Raw genomic sequence first — 19,855 nt, forward strand, 5'->3', positions numbered from 1 at the left:
AAACTCATTAGCTTTTTGGCCTCGAGTTGAAAAAATAGCATAATTTGTTCCTGTTTTTATTGCACTGTTCACCCATTTTCGCTGTTTTGTTTAGCAATTTCAATTTCACTCGCATGCACTAAAGAAAAAAACAAAATAGCGAAAAAAAACACGACAGTCATAAAACTTCACCTTGAAGTCTGGCTGTCTGGCATCACTTGCATGCGCGTCATTCAAGTTCCGGCTACGCTTTTGTTTTTGCTGTCCCTACTCTTTCTCTCCACTTCTGTCATTCGCATAGTGCTCTCACTCTCTTGTCAGGCGATTCACACCTTCTTTTTTAATCCATTTAGCCGCATGTTATCGCCCATCATTGACTTCATCATCATCTATCTACATAACTGTCTAGCTAGCTGTGCGCTGTCGCTGTCTCTCTTTTAAATACTTTCCATTATAATAATTATATTATTATAATTTTTGTTGATTTTTACCTTCATCAGCGAGACTGAGACCAAACCATCATTAACCATTGCCTTGTTTCTCTCTCTCTCTCTGCATGGCCCCATGACTCACTCACTCACACAAACACAAAACGAACATACAAAAGCTGCTGTCATCAATGTGGCGCAGCACGCTCTATCCCGTTTTTTCCTCTCATTCTCCTTCGCCTCCCCCCGCATTCGGTCGACTATGATGCGTTTTTGGTTCTCGCGTTTTGTTGCTCTCACAGCGTGTGTGTTTTTGTTGTTGTTGTCTTTTTAGTATGCCAACTGAGTGCGGTCAAAAACGGTACTTTGCAATTTATGGCTGGTTTGCCGTCTTTGTCGCACCACAGCGACAGCAAGAAGACAAAACAATAAAAAAAAAAATAACAATTGGAAATTGCGCACTTTTTGGCAGCAGCTGATTCATATCGCACCATTTGGCCATTTCCCATTTGCAAAGCAGTCCTAGCGACAGTTGCGCGGCTAAAACAATCCAAAACTTAATTAAATTGTGTATTCTATGCGCACTCATACACATACACAAATGTGTACTATACATATGTATTTGTGTGTGTGTGACTTTGCGCTTGATTAAAGCGTAATTTCGTATTGTTAATTGTGACACACATTTATTTCTGAAGCCACCGCCTCTTCCCCATTCCATTGGGACGTGCGTAAATGGAGCGTGGCTTTGATAGATTAATGTCTGGCCACACAAATTGTGTCTTCCATCATCAATATTCACCATCCATCCAATAGGCGAAATCAATAAAAAAGCGTGTAGACAACAACATCCCAATTTAAGCAATTTACTTATGGTGTGTACACACTGGCGCACACACACTGCGAATGTGTATCCAAGTGTATTCCAACAGTAAATTAGCATCTGGTTTCCTTATTAGTGAAAAAGCATTTCAATTTATCGATTAACGATTGTTTGCTATAATCTAATCAGCATAAAACGAGCTTTAAGACGGGTTTATCCATATTTATGGCTACGTTTTATTCTGTTAAATGGATTTATGTTTTTCTCTATTCGTCTATTTTCGAGCATTCTAATTATTGTAAATGGCACAATTTTATGATGAATATTTTGAGTTTCTTGTGATATGTAGCAGCTTGTTTGTTTGTTTTTCCTTTTTTTTTTGCTATGTCTATTTTTATTAATTTATAGCTCAATTTTTGACACCTATATTTGTGGTTGAGAGGGGAACTGGAGAAGGAAGCAGAAACAAACAGCCAATTTAAAATGGTCAAGCAAAATGAATATTAATTGTTTTAAATAATTTTGAACTTGGCAAAGGCAAAGGTACACACATACAACACACACGCACACACACATACGCACACTGAAACACATCAATTTCTGCCTTTGACGCTTCACATATCGTTGACAGCAGTGACAGTGTTGCCAAATTCGCTTTATTCCCGTCAATTCTTTTTTTGCGTTTTCTTATTTAAAAATGTTTGTTTCCTTTACAATGAATTTGAATTTTATCAACTTAAGATCAGTATACCATCCTTAAGGCAATTCAGAAAACCATTCATTGTTACCAGTTATACATCATCTGCCTTTATTTGTAATGATGAATTTTGGCTTTTTTTCTTGTTGATGCCTAAAGCTGAAAACACTGAGCTCCACCGTCAGCGCAGCTGTTTTATTGTCGCACGCTGGCAGACAAATCGTACGTGTTGTGCCTCTTCTTCTTCATATTCTCATTCTTTTTCTTGTATTACGCTCGTTTTGTCTGCCGCAGTCATCATTGACAGCAGCCGGCGCATCGCAGTTTTTGGGGCATTTTTCGCCGTCGTGTGCGTCATTCGTTTGCATAACGTATACCAACCGTATGTTCGTTGAATTTATGTGTTGTTGTTTTCGTTACACATTTGCGCAATCCAATTGGAAAGCACATACTACCGTTACCAATTTCATTCAAAGTGCAATGAGAGAGTAAGACAGAATGAGCGAGAGCGAGCTCACAACACCTCACAGCTGATTCAACTCATTCAGTGGCGCTCTCTTCACTTGCTCTCTCTCAGCCGTTCTACGCTCTGTTCTAACACACACATACACAGACAGCACTCAAAACAAAGCGGACTGCGCTGTGGCAAAGGTGCGCGGTCGCGTCAGCCAGTCTTCTGATTCTGCTGCTGCCGACAGTGAAGCGCGCGCGCACGCAAATAAAAAAAAAATAAATAAAACAGAGGAGCAAAGAAATACAAAAAAATAAAACCACGAAAATAAATAAATAAATAATGCGAGACTAAAATTAAAGAAGAAAAAATATACAACAAACATAATTGATTCAACGATCGCTTCCTCTTCCTACTCCGTTTAACGCGTGCGTGTGCGAGAGTGTGTGTTTGTGCAAAAAAAAATATATCAAAATAAATGAATTCCAATTGAAGAATTTGAGGTGAACTTGAACGTGAATGATCTCTCTCTCTCTCCCTCTTTCCTTTGCTGCATTTAAGCGCAATAAACTGTATTAAACTAAAAACAAACCCCCCTTTTCCACAAAAACAACAAGCTGACCAAGTTACAAACATTATTATCATCGTCGTCAAGTGGTGGACTTGAAAAACGCGTTCCACACACAGTCATCGCACGGTCGCCTAACCGGTCAACAAAACTACTAGTCGTACAACCCACCCGCCGCCCCCGCACACGTAACCTTCAAAAAAAAACAAAAAAAAACAGCACAGTTTGTCGCGTTTACGTTTTACGCTGACCAACGCTACCTCCTCTTTTGTTCCTCCCCTTAGGTAACGCCGTCAATTCGTCTATGCTATGATTTCTCTTGCTCTCTTTTTCTTTTGATTGCTTCCTCGTGAAGTGTGCGTGTTTTACTTGTTGCATTTGTATGCGACACTTCACGTGATCGTAATTTGCAATCGGTGAAATTAATCGTGTAATTGTATTTTATCGATACGTGTTGTGCATGCTTTGCGATAGGTGTGCGTGAGTCACGTTGCCATAACCTAATTTCAAATGGAACATTGAAGTATTAAGATTAAATAAATAAATCAGGCGTGATTCTTATCTTTTATGTACGATTCTTATCAGATTAGTATTAACTATAAATTATTTTTATAGCTAGCAAGATTTCATTATCTATTAACACAAACACACACACACACACATACACAGATTTGTAATCTTTACAGTTGCAATCTTTATAGAGCTGGGAGCTGATTCACAATTGACATCGATCAAACGGGGGCAAACATTGTATGCCAACGATCTTCGTACTTGATGTAGAATTGTCATTAATTAACGGACTGCAATCGTTCGATATTTGCCATATGATAATGCGAAAGTCGCTCTCCTCTCCCCTCGGGTTTTTTTTGTGTTTGCTTTTCGTTTTCAATTTATCGCTAGTGTGCGAGTGTTTTATGCAAATTTAAATTGGCTTTATTAAATTATTCGTGTCAATAGTTGCGATGATCGTTTGTCGTAAGTGAAGTGAACTGAAACTGAACCGAATGTGAAGGCGAACCAATAAATGAGAAAGTCATTGTCATGCATGACGTCATTATTGATCAGCTGACTACCAGTTTACAGTTGATATATTCATTTATTATTATATTTGCCATTGTTGTTATTTATTTTTTGTTTTTGGTGAGAACTTTACAAACCGGTTAGATTTATGTAAGTTCAAGTATTAAATCGAAATTTGTACAGTTTGAATTTGTACAAGGTTTGTTAGTCATGCGTAGTGTTATCGATAGTTGTTCGAAAAAAATAATTGCTGGTTTTGTGGGATATTTTTAAGCTGTTGGGTGGTTTTCAATAGATATAAATATAATTGTTTGTTGGAGGATAATAAATTATTAATAAATAATTCTGTTCTTACAAGTGACTATATGACTATATCGATAACTCTTCTATGGGTTCTTGTGCTTACTCAAAAAAACTTTGCCTTGATTGCAATGAGTAAGGCTTTGTATATTCGGCGTTTCGGAATTTATAATTTAGCATCAATTATATGTGCGCTCTATTGGCTTTCACTCTATTGCGAGCTTTGCGTTATCGATAACTGTGGAATAATGCACACTTGCTCATTATTTGTAATACGATACGGGCATCGAGTTGAGCCAAATGAGTTTCGTTCTTTGTATATGGCTTAATGGAATGAGTATATCAATGGGTTCTTTAATGTTTTGCCATTATTCTGTCACGTTTTCATGACTATGACTCAATTGTTTAGTCGTCGTTGCTGTTGTCGGGGTCGTCAGTGTGGTTGCTGTAGTGATGATGATGTTGTTGTTGCTGCTCTTGGCTTGGGCCATTTACTTCAAGTGTGGCACACCAAAAAAACAAAACGAGCAACTCCAAGCAAGTGAAGCTTATATTTATGACCTCTCGTTACATTACATCATCAACATCAACGTCATCATTATTATTGTTTCTCTTTCGAATAATTTATGTACGAGAAATCGAAAGAGAGAAGCGAGAAGCGGAAAGAGAACTGCAAGTAATTCAGAGTGCGAGGAGAATTGCGTTCTGTTTCAATATCTTATCGGGCAATGAGTTCCAGATACTGTGACGACTGCATTTTGTTTACAACTTTGCTTACCTAGCGACTTCTCGATCTTATGCTCGTTTTGTAGAGCTTTTATGGTTATTAACTTATCGTACGAGTCTACTACTATGCACCCCCTCTGACTTTTACTACAATATCAGCCTCGTATAGTCGCCTATCTATTGTTCCCCATTTGCCGTTGTGTTGTCGTCGTTTCAACACCTTTGGGCACTTACATAGACACACGGAACCGACGCCGTCGTCGTCGTCGTCGTCGCAATTGCTTTCAACATCATCGTCAACAACTTGTTTGTTGTCTTGATAATAGTCCGAGCGAAAACAACAAGAAGATGATGAAGTAGAGGGCGTCGTTTGGAGAACGAACCTCATTGTCTATTGTCGCCGCTTTGTTTCTAGATCCCTCCCCACTGCCAACTCCGTCGAGTCATTGTCTCTGATATTTGGTAATATTTCTGTGTATCGTACATCGTAATTCCATTACCATTTTGTACGTTTGCTCCCTCCCTAGCAATGTATATACAGTGGTTCACAGCTTATTTCAACCACCACCAACCGACAACTTTGAGTTAGTGTACTGGCCAAACTAAAAGAGGTATTAACTTTATTTAAACGCAGGATTTTAGTTTAATGTTTTAATATACAAGATACTTTTTCATTTATCCTCTAATTTTTTGTTTACTATATAAAATTATTGAAAAACAAAAAAATGCCAAAAAAAAGTACCACAGCTTATTTCAACCAGCAACTTTGCAGCTGTGCGAAGATCAGTTTCCTAGGAAAATAACTGGTCTTTATGGATCTATTGCTTTGTGTATAGTATTTTCAATACATAGAAGTTCGATTTTCGACATTTTAAGCTTTAGATCTCGAAATACACGCGTATTTTACAAAATGGGTCCGTGAAGCACAATTGAGAAGGAAAATGACGTCATAGCTCCATTAAAGAATGGATTTTCCCGTCCAAAAATTTATGAATTGCTGCATCTGAGTGTTTCGACTGTGCAAATAATCATTTCATTGTTTTTTTCGGGAACGTATAGTGCATGAGAAGGGCAAAAATGTACCCAATGCATTTTTTAATGAGACCGACGCGTGTTATATTGTCCGGAAAATCGGGAAAATCCAAAATTTTCGCCACCAAAATTGGCCAGTGTTATAGAGGAGGAATTAAGTAAGGCGTGCCACCCAGAATCAATTCGAGAATACTGCGGGAAAGTAACTTTAATGATAGTATAAGGCGCAAGAAACCGTTTATAAGGCGCGCGAATCAAAAGGCTCCTTTGAAATTTGTCAAGGAGCATGTGGGAAAGGATAAAAACTTTTGGAACTTAATCATATTTGTAGACGAGTCCAAAATCAACATTTTTGGCTTGGTTGGAGCTCCATATGTCGGTCAGAATCCAAATTCCGGGCTTCAAAAGATAAATTTAAAGCCTACAGTCACGCATTACGGTGGTAGCGTCGTGGTTTGGGCCTGTATGTCCACAGCCGTAGTCGGAAAACTCAATTTTATTGACGCGACCATTGACTAGACTCAATACCTAGAGGTACTGAATGTCAATTTGATCCAAAGTGCAGATAAACTGGGCATTAAGGATGATTTCCGCTTCTACCAAGACAATGACCCTAGGCTTAAGGCAGGAATTGGCCAAGATTGGCTAATGTGCAACTGTCGTCATGTCATGAAACCATCAGCTCAGTAACCTGACATAAATGTTGTAAAAAATTTTTGGGCCATTTTGGACCAGAACATCGGAAAAAGGCCAATTTCCAACAAATCTAACCTTAAAACGGCTTTAGTGGAAGAATGGGACAAAATTAGGCCCTATATCACAAAAAAATTGGTGGAATCTATTCCAAACTGTCTGGAAGGAGCTAATAACCAAGAAGGAGGTCATACGAAATTCTAAATACACAGTTTAACATATTTATATTTAGTTATTTTCAGCTGGTTGAAATAAGCTGTGGTACTTTTTTTTGGCATTTTTTTGTTTTTCAATAATTTTATATAGTGAACAAAAAATTAGAGGATAAATGAAAAAGTATCTTGTATATTAAAGCATTAAACTAAAATCCTGCGTTTAAATAAAGTTAATACCTCTTTTAGTTTGGCCAGTACACTAACTCAAAGTTGTCGGTTGGTGGTGGTTGAAATAAGCTGTGAACCACTGTAGTATAATATAGTATATATTTGCCAGACCCGTTGAATTTCAACAGTCGATCCCCCTAACCCTATGACAAACACAAGTCACAATTGTCTGCCCGAGTTGTATAATCATTCATTTATAATGTGTGTGTGTGTACCCTCAGTCTACAGCTGATTCTCCCAGTTATCTATTCGTAATGATTTGCCATATGTTCCCCCAATGAGGTAAACATTGTACTTTTCTAATGGAGGAAAAGCTTAGTGAAATATAGAGCATGGAAATTGCGAAGCAACTATGAGGTGGAATTAATTTGAGTTTGGTTATTTGATTTGATTTATGGATATCATCAGTGATGATTCACATTCTTTTCTATTAAAATGCATTTACTAGCGATAGTATTTTTGCTGCAAACTCCACTGTAGATTTCCAGGCATGCAACATAATTAGCTCAAGTTCTCCAAATGTTTCGTTATTCTGTTTATCGTGTGTGCGAGAAGCCCAAAAAAGCTTTTAAATTTGATGGATCAATTTGGTTGGCGCATATCGAAAATGTTTGGAAATAAACTGGAACATACGGGAGTACAGTTGCACTTATCTAAGCGGGACAGGGGCAAGATAGGTAGGCGACATATGGGCTGATGGTCAGACATACACACAAAAATTGGGGGTCTGTGAGTGATTGCATATGGCCCCAAAAAAAATAGGTAAATATATGGAGAGCATATACATAGCACATGTTTAATAAATATTCCATTGGGAAAGGTTCATCTGCTAACAGCTAACGGGGTTCGTTCTACTTGTGCTTACTGTTTGGCAGGTGTATGTGTGTGGGTCACGGTTGTCGCACTATCGCTAGAAATTAATGTATTATCGCTGACTTATTATTTTTTTTTTCTTTTTTATTAACCTTTTTCTTCGAAGTCGCCTTTTGGTTTGTGGCGCTTTCAGTCTCTCGCCGAAATGCGACTGGAAAACGTAACGTGCCAATTTATTTGCGGCCTACTCAACCCCACCGATTCGAGGTCTATACTTTTTTGCATACGTATATCTAATATATGTTCTAGATTCTTGCGGGCGTGCTTCGAGTTCTTGTGAAATTCTTTGGAATTATCGCGACGTCATTTTGATTGATATGTCGTCGTATTGCCACATTCAAGAGATAGTGTCGTCTTCGCCGTATTTCATATCGCACGTGTTTCCGGAAATCCCTTAGTAACAATCCAAATACATATACCATATATACATATACAATATGGAGATCAGTGAGTGCAACTACTAGAATTTGTAGTATACGCCGGAAGTGAACCTTATCGATAGCTTCAGATCTTATCTACACAAATATTGCGCAATTTCATTATTCATCAACAGTATTTCCTCATTTTTAATCGGGTCAAAGAACTTAGCCTCTAGTTGAAAGGGGTTTGATTTTAGAGTGACCATTTGTTCAATAAAATTCAGTGCTGATAAACGTGTAAAATTTCGTTTATTATTTTTGACATTCATTCTAAAGATTCGTGTCAATTATCTCGGCTCTCCGCAATTTCTCCCCCAAAGTTGTTGCTTTTTAGATTTGGATCACCTGATTGCAATTTTACCCGACAATCTCTTTTTTTCTGCATTTACCCCCAAAATAAAAAGTGTCGGAAACTGTCGGAACTAAGTATGGTTGTCACGCCCATGGCTGAAATCTTTTTGTGCCATCATCAAAGTTGCATTAAAACTGAAGCACGACCTTTTGAGGCGCCTTCGACACGCAAATTGCTAACAAATTGAAATTGAAATTGAAATTGAAATGTCGAATGTGGCGTGGGGTCGCTTCAAAGATTGAGCCTCCATCAACAAAAGGGGGGAAGCTTTTGCCTTTTCTCCGCTCTTATCGAAGTGCGACCTTGTCCATGAATATTTAATTTTTGTTTTGTTTTGTTTTTTTGTTATACAATTTATTTATTTATTGTGTTACGTTTGAAATTTGCCAGCGCGCTTAGTTGACAATGAGGGCTGACTGTATTGTGGAATGGGAAATGGGTCGGTAAGGGAAATGTTTCATTATCACCTGCACAGACAATGGAAGAAGGAGGAAAAAAAGGTGGATGGGGGGAGGGGTGAGGGGACCAGTGAACTGACAAGTCGATTGTGTACACCTGTTTAGCCAAGCAAATAATGGCAGCTCGCACTCCCGCCGACCCCACTAAAAATACATAGTATATATATGTGTATATATGTTCTTATCGCGCAAATTTGGTCAGCATGCTTGGCTGCCTTGGTTGCTCGGGTGTTTGGGTGTTTGGGTATTCATATTGTGCACATACTAAAATAATCATGCTCTATACGGGGTTTATCTGTGCAAAGCCTAAATATCCGCTCCCCTTGGGCGCCCAGCAATTATACAAATGGAACAGCAACCACAACAACAACAACTTTGAAATATGTAAATTTCATTCTGGTTGTGTTTTGTAATTGATTCTTTGACTGTGATAAAAGAGATTACAAATGTTCTGGATGGCTTAGAAAGCGTTACTAGCGTTAAACTCAGATTGAGAACTTCTTTATCTACTCCAATTGTGTTTTATTTATTCATTCTATGCTTGTGTCTTAAGCTATATGCTTAACCTGTCGAGTCTTTTGTTTATTTTCCACTTTTGTCGTCTCTGTGTCGGCAAGCTTTTTTTTGGACTAAATATTGTTTCGTAAATATTGGAGTAAATATTGTTTCGTATTCTACTACTTAATTTTTAAATCGAAAACTTTGAACCTCCTTGTTCTCCTTATCTTGTAAAACGTTCGTTTTTCTTTATTTTAAATTTTATTTTTATTTTTTCTTTTCTGTTTAAACTTTTTACATCCTTTTTCTTTCCTTCTTCTTAAACACTTTCGTTATTCATCATTTGACGCTCTGCTGAGCGAAAGCTTTACAAAATTTGAAGCTTTCGCTGAGGAGCTTAAAAGCTGTTTATTTCTATGCTTTCGCGCATATTCGTAAACGTTTTGCTTGCAACGTTGTTGTTCAGTCTGTAGGAATCTAAGTAAACTTTACAATTTTTGTAGGCCTAACGTCTTGAAATGCCCATTGGACTTTTTGCGAGTCGCATAAGTTCTTTGTTCGCACGCGAGAGCAAAGAGAGAGAATGAGAGAAGTGAAGAGTGAGAGAGCAAAAGTACGCTATCAAGAAGTTAAATGCCTATATGTACTCGTAGAGCCCGTAGTGCCAGGGACAGTGGCATTTTGTCAATGTGCTCGACGGTCGTTTGACGCTCTGTCGGTGGTTTTCGTTGGGGTTTTCATTTGTGTTGTGTTTGTGCTCCTACCGATAAGGTTTGGCCGTAGATTACGGGGTTTTCTGCGACGGTTACGTTTACTGTGACTCGTTATAGTTATGCTATATGGTATTTTTTCACAGTTGTCTGAGAGAAGACAACGTCTGAAATGAAGGAGTAAACGCAAAAGATGAAAGCATTGCCAAATGAAAGAGTGCCAAAAATTGTAGAATACGTAGAGACGCAACCGATAATCGATAGTCATACAATCGATAGTAAATCATCCGATGAATCGGATAAATACGATAAATCGCCAGCAACAGCAACGACAACAACAACAACCACAATTCCCCCAGCATCGGCATCATTTGTGATTAAATGTCTGTTACGAACTGCGCGATTTATGTGGCAAGTGACAACGATACCCGCCAAAATCGGTGATACTATAGGCACCCTGTATCGCTATGCACAGGACTCGGTTGACAGTTTTCTTTGCGTAGCTGGGTGAGATGAGTTCTATCTTGTCTTCTGCACTTTGATGAATCGAATTCTGTAACTAATGCGAATCTTTATTTTGTATCATTGCAGAAAAGCGCGTCGCAAAGAGCGCGATGGCGATCAAAATTCAACAGATACCAAATTGTATTTGGAGGAGAGCGTCCTAGAACGTAAACTACCTGAAGCTGATCTCAAAGCCCTTGTCGATCTTCCAGCTGGCTTGGACTACAACGAATGGCTGGCCTCACACAGTAAGTATATTCCTGCCTTTCATGTTCCCTCGTTACTCGTTAATTACCTCTCTAATTCACTCTCCACTTTGCAATTTGATTTATTCGCATCTAATGTTATCGCTTGCTTGCCAAATGATGATAGACTACTTTAGACCCTCGTGACTTATAGAAAAAAACGAGAGAGAGAGAGAGAGAGAGCACTGATTGATTAGAGCAAATTGTCCAACAGCTAAACGTGCTCATTATTGGTCAACAAGAGGAAGCTGCATTTGTTTTGCCAGTTATCTACATAGAGTACTCATAAAGCTGGCCAAGTGGAAGTTCTTGTAGGAAATTCCTACATTCGATAGTAAGCAGAGATGACAAAAGAAGAAAAGAAGAATTGCAGAGCACAGATAGTACAAAATATGAATTCCTAAATCATCTTTATCTTAAAACAGCATTAGTTTGTTTAATTTTAACTTTTTGAATTTTGGAAAATATATTGTAAATGTTAGGCTTATTTGAGTTAGACTAGAGAGAAAAGTAGGAGAAAAAATACAGCCAATTGTCGACAATAGGATCAAATTATACACAACTTAACAATAATTTATCTTAAATAGAGAAATGTGTAATACAAATTTAGTATTAAAAATATACACATACATATATCTAAAATGTAATGTCAGGAGAATCACAGCTAAAAGTTATGATTATAATTAAAAGTCTAAAATAAGAAATGATCATTTTGCCAATTTGTACAACTTGAAAGCAAAGTTGTTAAAGTTGCAATGCCTTTTAATGTACATTACAATAACTGACCGAAGCCCTTGGGACCTTATCGATGTGAATCATAGATGGTCGAGCCCATAAGACCCCTGCAGCTGTTTACTGCTCGTAATACCAGCTGTTACCAGCTTAGTTAGTCAACCAATGGGGGGTACTTTTAATTGATTGTGCCCACACCTGCCGCCCCTCCCTGCAGTCTTGCATCATCAAAGTCATCAGAGTCATCATCATCGGATATTACATCATCTGGTTTATGGTTAATCTCTTTGAAAAATGATAGGTACGCAAATAGAAATGCCTAGCAGCGATGTTAGTTGTAAATAATTGGCAATGTTTCAGCAATTTGTAGCGTTCATTATCGTCCCATCCCATCTCCAACCCCATCTCTTCTCTAGTCTCTCCTCTCCCATCTCTAGCCCCACGTCTCTTCTCTAGTCTCATAATAATTTGCAGCTCTGGGCAGAATTGATTGGGTCGAGCAGGAGGTTCACACATTTGTCTGTCTGTCGTTATTTGCTAGACAAAAGAATACGCAAGTTGACTTCATATCTCTCAGCTTCTTCCCTTTTATGAAGTGAGCTCATCGTGTGTCTTATTTGCTGTCATTTTTCGAATGCAATTTCCACTGACATAATATTGCCTTCGATTCTCTGTTATTTGCCTTTTATCGCTGCTGCCCGAATGTTGTCTCAGCATTGACCTCAAATATCATGCAAGACACGTTCGCTTATCGTAGCGTTCTCAGCTGTTTCAATGTCAAGTTTGACAGATATTTGCAATTATGATATGCCTGCTTATCGTGCTCCTATTTTCTCTGGGATTTTCCCACTTTTTCCTATACATATTTTCCTCATTATTTAATCAATTTTGTTAGCTTTCTTTTACATTCATTAGTTTCCCCAAATATTCTGTAAATAGTTGGATTATTTCTTTAGTTATATAGTTTAGGATATCTTCTTCCACTTTATAGATTTTGTTAGCTTTATTTTGTATTTATTGGTTTCCCCAAAGATTCTGTTTTCATTACACAATTTTGACTAAATAGTTAGAGACTCTTTTTAATTATATAGTATAGGATATCTTCGTCCACTTTATAGTTTTCCTCCCTATTCTACATAATGTGGTAAATATAGCATTAAACAAAAGGAATTTAAATGAACAAAACATTACTCGGAATTTAATCTATTCTTATTTCATCTGATCACTTTTCACATCTAACTTACATATGCAATTTCTCACCTTACTACAACTCTTTTCTTCTATCTTTTGCAGCTCTGGCTCTCTTCGAGCACGTGAACTTGGTCTATGGAACTATTAGTGAATTTTGTACACAATCCGGTTGCGCAGACATGACCGGACCAGGCAACAGGTAAGCGCTTTGTATATTCAGAGAAAGATTGGGGAAACCAATGAGATTTGATTTTGTTTTTTTGCAGAACGTACTTATGGTTCGATGAGAAGGGCAAGAAGACGCGGGTTGCGGCGCCGCAGTATATTGACTATGTGATGACCTTCACACAGAAGACGGTCAGCGATGAGTCGATATTTCCAACCAAATACGCGAACGAATTCCCCGGATCGTTCGAGTCGATAGCCCGCAAAATTTTACGCTTGCAATTTCATGTGATAGCGCATCTGTATGCGGCGCATTTCAAAGAAATCGCGCTGCTCGGCTTGCACACCCATTTAAATTTGACGTTTATGCACCTCACGGCCTTGCATCGCCGCTTCAATCTGATTGACGAGAAGGAGACGGACGTGCTGCGCGATCTGGAGGTGACGTTGCGTCTCACCGACGACAACAGCGGTCAGGATGCAGCCACACAAGCAACCGCAGCAACTGCAACAGATGAGCAACATCAGCAGCAGCAGCAGCAGCACAACAACAGCAGCAGCAGCAACAATAGCCACAGCAACAACAGCCACAGCAACTCATCCGCCGAGGCGGCGCTGCACGTCAATTCACAACAACATCAACAGCAGCAGCAGCAGCCACAGAGCAACAACACAACAACAGCAACAGCTGGAGCAGGAACATCGCTGATTGATGGCGATGCGGCTGCGACGCCAATTTGTACGCAACCCGAGGCTGGAGCAGCGGGTAAACCGCCGCTGGGCAGCGGTGGATTGCTTGGCGGGATACTGGGTGACTTGACCAGCGGTGAATTTGGTGATACAACACGGTACTGCACCTCGGCGGTTCCTTTGTCGGCGCCCAGCAGCGATGCAGCGACAGCAAACGGTGGCGGTGCATTACATTTACATTTTAGCAACAATAACAGCAACAATCACAATTTGAATCATCACCATCACCATCATCCACATCACCATCACCACCACCATCATCATCAGCAGCATCTGCAGGGAGCGGCAACAACGCAGCACAGCGGCCTCATCCAATGCAATGCATCGCCAGGCGTCGTCAATACCAACAACACCAACAGCAGCAGCACTAGCAACAATAGCAGCAGCAGCAACACGACAGCAACCACATAGTGTGACCGCGGCATCAGCAGCAGCAGCAACAACCACAACAACCAACAACAACAACAAAACAAAAACAAAAGAACATTAGAAATATTAGAATTACGCAAAAATGTTATTTAATGTTATTACTTCTATGATCCTAAAGTTGAAAATATTGTAAAAATAAACAACAAAAAAATACACAAAAAAAAAACAATGCAAAGAAAATGAAAAGCAACACAATTATCGATAATCGACTATCGATTTACAGTTGATAGTTGCGTAGTTCCATAGAGCACACACAACACACATTGTTCACTTTCTCTCTCCACAGATAGAAACTAGAGGGAGAGAGTAAGCTTAGACACTGAGACAGACAGACAGAGAAAGAGAGAGAGAGAGAGAGAGATAGAGAGACGCTAAGCTTTATAAAGTATTACCTGCCCCTCAACACCCACTCAAAAATCCCCATCACAAAATACGGTTGATAGTTAGGCATAGCCTAAAAGGGCCACAAATAAACAAAAACAAAAAACATAATGAAAAGCACTTGACTAAGATATAATATACAAAATTGTTGCAGTACACACAAAGCACGGTCACACTGTCAGCTTCAACAAAACTACATAGCAAATAATCCAAGCAAAACTACTTTGACTATATGTATGCATCTATCGCTCTATCGATATCGATATAAATATTACCTCAGACCTATTTCAATGTGCTTCATCCCAAAAGTATTTGTCATTTATTTTGCAATTAAAAAAAAACTAAAACACAAAAAAAAAAGAAATTGAAAACTCTTTGGCCTTAAACTATTTGTCGTCAATTTTCGAAAAAGATTTTCTAAACAAAAAAAAATAAAGGTTGAGAATTGTTTAAATTAGAAGAAATCCAAAGCTGCGCACATTTAAATTATTATTTTGACCTGATAAAGCAGGAATGAAATGAAGTACATTGTGTATATAAATAGTGCTCACTTCTCGTTCTTCTTATCTGCAAAATTGTTTATTATATTTATTTTTTTTGTTGAGGTTAGTTTCATATCTGAACAGCTTTTGGCCTTGAACTTAGCCACTTGAACTCTGCGTTATATTTGCCTCGCCAACTTCTGCTCTTAACTGCCCCTTTTATCCTTCACCGAGAATATTGCACCAGTTTTTTAGCATAGCAAATGTATGAGAAAACTTATATAAATTATGTTCAAACTGCAAATGAAAGTAACGACTTGACATACCAAAGGCAATGAAGCTAATTTACTTTAAACTAAAAAACAAAACAAAAAATTACACAAAAAAAAAAAGACAAAAACTAATGGAAACTATTAAAAAGAATTAAATAAAAGTTCAGTGTATATTAGATTGTTGTATGTGTATGTGTCTGAATACGTGTATGTGTGCGAATGCAAGTGTGTGCGTGTGTGTTTGTGTGTGTGTATGTGTTAGTGCGTGTGAGTGTTTAGTTGAGGAGCTTCATTTGTGCCGTAGTCCCATTCATTCAGCTCTCTGAACAGTCCAGGCTTTAGCTAAACCTTAACTAACCAAACGAAAAGAAAAAAAAAATATTACAAAAAGAACCTAACCAAACCTATCCTATATACACACGTCACATTTTAAACAGATCTGTTGACACCTTCAGACAAAAGTATATGATCAAGAGTATGATGTGAAAGATTATTAAATGCAACGGGATATGGCTGAATCTTCAGATTCTGGGCGAGTTCCCACATGGAATTAAAGCAAACAAATACATTTTATGATGAATGACAAACAAAGAAAAAAGAGAAAGAAAATGAAAAAAAAAAAACAAATATAACAAAAACAAACAAAATGCAAAAATGATAATAAAATAAACTGTTATGTTCAATTTAAAAACAAATAACGAACTGAGTGTTATTTCTTTGAAATATTGTGTTTTCATTTAGGTTAAAATTGCCACGACTTGGGTTAAAGATATTGCTAATGCATCTCAGATGAATATAGGAAAGCATTGATCGACTTGCGATATAATTTATTTAATGTTTGTATACCAACAGCTCAGTAAATATTTTTGTATGAGGGAATTTAATTAGATTTCGATATATTAGTTGAGTAGTTGTTGCATAAATTCGTACATTCATTTTTATTATATTTATTTTGAGCACTTTCAATACGTAATATCTGCAGCTAGGTTTTTAAAATATCAGAGATCATACAGATATGCGATTGTATTGTCGATTCAGCCGACAACCAACCAAGCAAATTTACTCTCAAATAATATATGTAGAAACTTGTGTATGTGCAAATACTCTTATCTGAGTATCAGAAGCTTTCTTTCTCATTTAATTTTCTCTCATAAATCTGTATGGATTCGGAACACATAGCCAGGCGTTAATATGAATAGAATAACAATTCGGATGGATTTTCCAGTTTCAGCTCCCATTATCATCGCCTTTCCAGTTCCCGTTCCAGTCGCAAACACAAACATAAACAAGTGTGAAATATTCAATTTGGCGTGACGACATTGAAATACTCTTGCAAAATTTTGATTACTACATTTCTAATTTCAAATTGTACTATTTAGATAATAGATTTGTTTGCTATTTTAATATTTGTCAAATAGAGAGTTAATTTTTTTTTAAATTCATTAGGATAGTTTCCAAACTAAACGAGTTATTAAAAGATTCCTTAGCTATCGGATAAATATATTTTTATTAAAGGTTAGATATAGGTTGATTTAGAAATAAGTATATGCTATAAAGAAAAAAGAAACATCTTGTATTATAGTGTTAGGCATACAAAGAATATTATATAAATTCGCTAGAAATTTATATAGTGACACCTTTTTTTTGAAAGCGTATAGAAATTCACCATGTTCGAAGTTCGTCAGATTGACGGATGTTTTCGCATTAAGAGTACTCTCTATTCTCAGCTCAGTTGAGTTTGGAAACGCAGTCGAAGCGAATCGTAGCGCTCTCTAGTTCAATTTGGATTCGGCACATTAGCAGCAAAAACGTAAAGCTTAGATAAGAGGAGGCATGGGGCACATCTGGCTGACACTCGTAGTGCTCATCTATGGCATCTATGGGGTCTTAGGACAAGGCGGACATCGCAGCCGATACGAGCCAAATTGGGCGAGCTTGGATCAGAGGCCATTGCCCAGGTGGTATGATGAGGCTAAGGTGGGCATATTTCTGCATTATGGCGTTTATTCAGTGCCTAGTTTTGGATCGGAATGGTTCTGGACCAATTGGATAAGTGCGTTGTGGCAATGTTTGATTGTTATATTCAAAGATATTCAAAGGTTTAATTTTGATATAGATCTGCGAAATCCCGACTATATACGCTACATGCAGCGCAACTATAAACCCGACTTTACGTATCAGCAATTTGCCGATCAATTTACAGCGGAGCTCTTCAATGCCACACAGTGGGCGTTGCTCTTTCGCGACAGTGGTGCTAAGTATTATACAAAAATATATATATGCCTATATGTAACTATAGTTTTGTTAATCGGAGTTAAATTGTTACCTAGATATGTCGTGTTGACGAGCAAACATCACGATGGCTACACGCTGTGGCCCTCGAAGTACAGCTTTGGATGGAACGCTGTCGATGTGGGACCCAAGCGGGATATCATCAGTAAGTAAATATATATTTGCGTCTATTTAAAAATTATAATAGAAATATTGCTAGACATCCGCTTACATCCGATTGCAAATTTAATACGCCTAAATCTCAAAAACTTAGGAAAAAAAATCTTGCGACAATTAGTTTTTACATTATCTAAAATTTAGATAGATTTAAAAGTTGGTCCCAAATACAAAAGCAGTTGATGTATGGCTATTTTTGTTTATTATTCCGTTTGTGATTTTCGATAACCTTAAGATCAAAGTTTTCAAGGAACAAAATGTTGTGCTTTAGAGATTATTTTCAACATCTAACGGAAATTAAAGAGTGGAAGCTAAAAGCTCTTTAATATAGTATAAATTATTTAAACTTTAGATATCGATTAAAAGTTATTACTGAAAACGTGGCTACAAGTTGATAGCCAGATTAAACGTTAATCAAAATGCAGTCCTAAAGCTTTGTCGATTTCTTACCTATCAATCTATTTACCCTTAGAGGAGCTGGCAGCAGCTATACGTGGTAACACGGATCTGAAGTTTGGCTTGTATTATTCGTTGTTCGAGTGGTTCAATCGCATGTGGATCGATGATAAGTTGCATATGCTGCTCCAACAGCACTTTGTCGACTACAAGGTGCGACCGGAGCAAATGGAGCTGGTGGAGCAGTATTTGCCAGAGATCATTTGGTCCGACGGTGACTGGGAGGCGCCGGCCAAGTATTGGAAATCCGAGGAGTTTATTGCTTGGCTGTACAATGACAGTCCTGTCAGGGAGACGGTGGTCACCAATGATCGCTGGGGCTTTGGCACCGCTTGTCTGCATGGCGATTTTTATAATTGCGCAGATCGCTTTAATCCCGGCGTGCTGCAGGCCCACAAATGGGAGAATGCCTTCACGCTGGATCGCACTAGTTGGGGACAACGTTTCGATGTCACGCTCGAGAACTTTATGAGCTCGAAAGATGTCATCAAGGGTGGGTGACATGCTTACAAGTTAGAAAGAGATTTACATTAATCTTATTCTCTACTACAGAGATTGTCAGCACGGTCAGCTGCAATGGCAATGTGTTGATCAACGTGGGACCCACCAAATATGGCACCATTTTGCCCATTTTCGAAGAGCGATTGCGTGACATGGGCCGCTGGCTGAAGATCAATGGCGAGGGCATCTACAGCAGCGCACCGTGGATCTATCAAAATGATACACTTACTCCCAATGTGTGGTACACCCGTGGTCAGCAATCTGATAATTCCAGTGTAGTCATCTATGCCTTTGTGCTGGAATATCCTTATGATACCAATGAGATTGATTTGTATCCCCTGGGCAAGGAAATCAACATCTTTCGCAATGTGATGCTAACGGGTTTGGATATGGGCAGCGATAGCGATGTGCTTAACAAGAAAACCACAGAGATCACCATGCTGGGCATGCAGGATACAAAGATACAGGTCCGTTCAGTAGTTAATTTTCTTGAGCCTTGAGCATTTAAACTTAACGCTTTCATTCACAGTGGACGTCGAGTCACAATAAATTGCACATTGTTTTCCCACCTAAACATCACATCGACAAGCGAGGGCTGGACTTAGCTTGGACCTTCAAAATAACTATAGTTTAAATCGAATTGAGCCATTTGAAATATTTGCGCAGGCATGAATATATTATACATATTTGTACATTGTATTTTGGCTCACTTTTTTTTATCTTACAAATTATTTCAAAAAACAACAACTTACAGCTGCACAACTTTACCAGTTTTAGGAATATTACATTTCCCAAAACAAGAAAATTTGAAATTTATCTAAAATTGACAGACTTAAATCTTTAAGAAAAACCACTTTAAAATTCGCGCTTCATGGTGTGCGTATTTTAA

General features: G+C 38.1%; 2 protein-coding genes across 2 annotated transcripts in view; both read left to right on the top strand.

The window, feature by feature from the left end:
• The window catches only part of LOC117570549 (MOB kinase activator-like 2), a 36,197-nt gene extending 20,460 nt beyond the window's left edge, over positions 1-15,737 (top strand). Inside the window, 3 exon segments of the mRNA XM_034252272.2 lie at positions 11,002-11,162; positions 13,185-13,281; positions 13,349-15,737. Of these exon segments, the coding sequence (XP_034108163.1) occupies positions 11,002-11,162; positions 13,185-13,281; positions 13,349-14,408 (1,318 nt within the window). The 3' untranslated portion in view covers positions 14,409-15,737.
• A 1,558-nt stretch (positions 15,738-17,295) lies between these two features.
• On the top strand, positions 17,296-19,665 carry LOC117571000 (putative alpha-L-fucosidase). Its single transcript, XM_034252948.2, has 6 exons — positions 17,296-17,614; positions 17,678-17,819; positions 17,892-17,998; positions 18,482-18,958; positions 19,018-19,433; positions 19,496-19,665. The coding sequence occupies exons 1-6, from the start codon at positions 17,395-17,397 to the stop codon at positions 19,598-19,600; spliced, it is 1,467 nt and encodes a 488-aa protein (XP_034108839.1). The 5' UTR covers positions 17,296-17,394; the 3' UTR covers positions 19,601-19,665.
• The last annotated feature ends 190 nt before the right edge of the window (positions 19,666-19,855 follow it).

Source organism: Drosophila albomicans, chromosome 3, assembly GCF_009650485.2.
Source record: "Drosophila albomicans strain 15112-1751.03 chromosome 3, ASM965048v2, whole genome shotgun sequence".
Taxonomy (NCBI): Eukaryota; Metazoa; Arthropoda; class Insecta; order Diptera; family Drosophilidae; genus Drosophila; species Drosophila albomicans.